We start from the raw sequence: 2,919 nt of genomic DNA, 5'->3' as shown, positions 1-2,919 counted from the left end.
AGGCTCCGCACCAAACGCAGGTCCAGCCATGTCTCATGTCTAGCCTAAACACATTTTCATCAGTCCCAGCCTATTTGCAGCCAAGCCCCTTTTCCCACCCAGCCCTAGCAACCAGCTCAAAGCCCAGTAACCAACCGCCACAGTAAGCATTAGAGTTAACAGACTATGACCTCACAGGGAAAGACAGAGTCATTTGGCTGGCGTTCAGCATGGGGCTCTATGGCTTGGCTCTATACGTTCTGCTGTGGGCCGTTAATCTTCACTCTGCCCCTGTCAGGCTGCCTGACGGTGGCCCTTTTCCAAAAGCCCCTCAGTGCCAGAGTCAGTAGGTAAGACAGGCAACGCCCCGGGAACAGCCACAGAATACACCAACACTTCCCACACGGCCAATATAAAGCTACACTGTAACTACGGCCCTGAGCCCATACTATGACATAATGGAGCTGTGTGAGGTCATGCACATCCACGTGCACGCATGCACACACACACGCACGCACACACACACACACACACACACACACACAAGCACGCACGCATGTGCGCACACACACCTACAGTATGACATCACTGGCCAACGGGAGCACTCTCAATGTTTGGATAAAACAGATCCATCTCCTGCCATCTCCTCCCCCAATAGACAATGTATTTCCTCCTGTCTTGGAAGGGAGAGTCAAGACTTCCATAATTTGACATCTACTGAGGCAGCTTGAGGGATTGCTGAAAATGCATCCCATATCACTCAATGCATATAAACACCACACCAGCTTCAGGCCAACGTTTCTCCAACCACAGCAGTAGACCTAATTATTTCATAGCTTGCGGTTACAGTAGCCATCTGAGTGTCATACCGTAGGCAGGGGTGAATTTGAATTACTACAGTAGACGTTCAGCCCCCTTTGGGGGCCGAACCCATAGGCTCGCCCGCTGTGCAGGCTGACTTACGCATTTTGCTCAATTTCGCATCACTGATGACACCACTCACCTGGTACCCAGGGCTCCATCAGGTCGTTGATGGTGTCAACCTGAGATTCATCATGTCGTTGATGATCTTGGGCACAAGGTGGGACAAAAATTCAAACAGAGTGGGGGAAAATTTAAACAAACAAACATTCCCACTTACTCCCTTTTTGATTTTGGTCAATAATGATGTCACTGATGATGTCACAATGTCTATGACATGCGAAGATAAAAGGGAGTAATTGGGTTCTGTCTGTTTGTTTCTCTGCAGTTTTTGTCCCACACTGGATGATGTCATCAATGATGGTCACTCAAGCAATTGTGATGTCACTGATGATGTCACAATGTATATGACATGCAAAGTGATGTCATCAGTAAGTAAGTGGGTTCTGTCTGTTTCTCTGTTTCTCTGCGATTTTTGTCCCAGATTGGATGATGTCATCAGCGATGGTCACTCGAGCAATTGTGATGTCACTGATGATGTCACAATTGCTCGAGTGACCATCACTGACCACATCATGGAGTGCTCGAGTGACATCACTCAGCGCAAACTTGCTCAACTTCGCATGTCATAGACATTGTGACATCATCAGTGACATCACAATTGCTGATGACATCATCCAATGTGGGACAAAAATTGAAACCGAGTGGGACAAAAATTTAAACAAACAAAGATCGCCCACTTACACCCTTTTATAGATAATAAGATAGATAGATTCAGTTCCAGCCACTGAGGCAACTTTGATCTATTTGACGAGAGTAGAAGCAGTGGTGTGGGCAGTAAGCCTCTGTGAATGACAGGGTGATTTATTCAGCAGTCAGGCTGTGGGCTGGTGGTCCATATGCTGCAAGTCAATGAGTCAGTGGTGAGGCACACTGTGTATGTTACCTACCTACTGCTACAGTGACCCCGTTCTGTCTGCTGCTGTGGTACCACTTAGCTCAGGACCCCCTCACACATAGCTCATCTGCCTGTCCCCTTGCACCAACACAGTGCACTTCTCTAAGTCCTAGTGGGGGTTCCATGAGGGGCCCCCAGCAAAAAGAGGAATAATTTATGGTTGACTATAATTCCATCCATAATTATACACAAATGACAGAGTGTCCGACTATTTTCTTCATGGGTTTCATACACTTTCTGTGATAAAACATCTAAAAGCACAAATCTGATCAATTTGGGGTCTAATGGTCTAATTTGTGTCAGTTTAGGGGTCCTTGATATGAGAAAGTCTGAAAACCACTGCACCAACACACTCACACATGCACAAAATACGCACACGCACACGCACGCACGCACACGTGCACGCGCGCACACACACACAGACACACACAAACACACACACACACACACACACACACACACAAACAGAAAGTCACCAAGGAGGCAGAGACATGTTGAGGTTACACAGAACATTGTGAACTTTCACAGACACACACATGCACACACGCATGCACACACGCACGCATGCACGCACGCACGCACGCACACGCGCACGCACACACACACACACACACACACACACACACACACACACACACACACACACACACACACACACACACACACACACACGTATAGACATATTGATACAAGTGTCATCTTACCTGATAGTGCTGGTGGGGGAGTGACAGTGCTGTCGTTCTGACTGTACACACTGCTGGCCAGAGTCAAGGAGAGTAGAGTGAAGCAAAGCAGACTCATCATTTTCTCTTTCTCTTTTTTTCACACCAAGGGCCCTCTTGACTGAAAATCTAGATGAAAAAGGCCAAAAAGAAAAGTTGCACAGAGTTTTCTAAGTTGCAAATGTTTCAGTAGAGCTGAATGCTTTCTTGTATTATTTTTTCTTCTTTTAATGTTTCTTCACCTATACTGCCCCTCTGTCTCTCTGTCTCTGTGCAGCAGCCGCCTATGGTGCTACTGGAAAGTTTGGGCTCCTCAGAGGTCCAGACAAGTGCCTTTTA

At 47.0% G+C, this 2,919-nt stretch overlaps 1 protein-coding gene across 1 annotated transcript in view; it reads right to left on the bottom strand.

Annotated features, from left to right (window-relative positions):
- Positions 1-2,687, bottom strand: part of hapln1a (hyaluronan and proteoglycan link protein 1a) — a 13,861-nt gene extending 11,174 nt beyond the window's left edge. Inside the window, exon 1 of the mRNA XM_083644908.1 lies at positions 2,563-2,687. Coding sequence (XP_083501034.1) covers positions 2,563-2,662 — 100 coding nt within the window. The 5' untranslated portion in view covers positions 2,663-2,687. The remainder of the gene's footprint in view (positions 1-2,562) is intronic.
- Positions 2,688-2,919: the final 232 nt, after the last annotated feature.

This window comes from Poromitra crassiceps (genome assembly GCF_964638095.1).
Source record: "Poromitra crassiceps genome assembly, chromosome: 10".
NCBI lineage: Eukaryota > Metazoa > Chordata > Actinopteri > Beryciformes > Melamphaidae > Poromitra > Poromitra crassiceps.
Note: the sequence above shows the minus strand (reverse complement) of the source record. Positions and strands in the feature narration are given on the sequence as shown.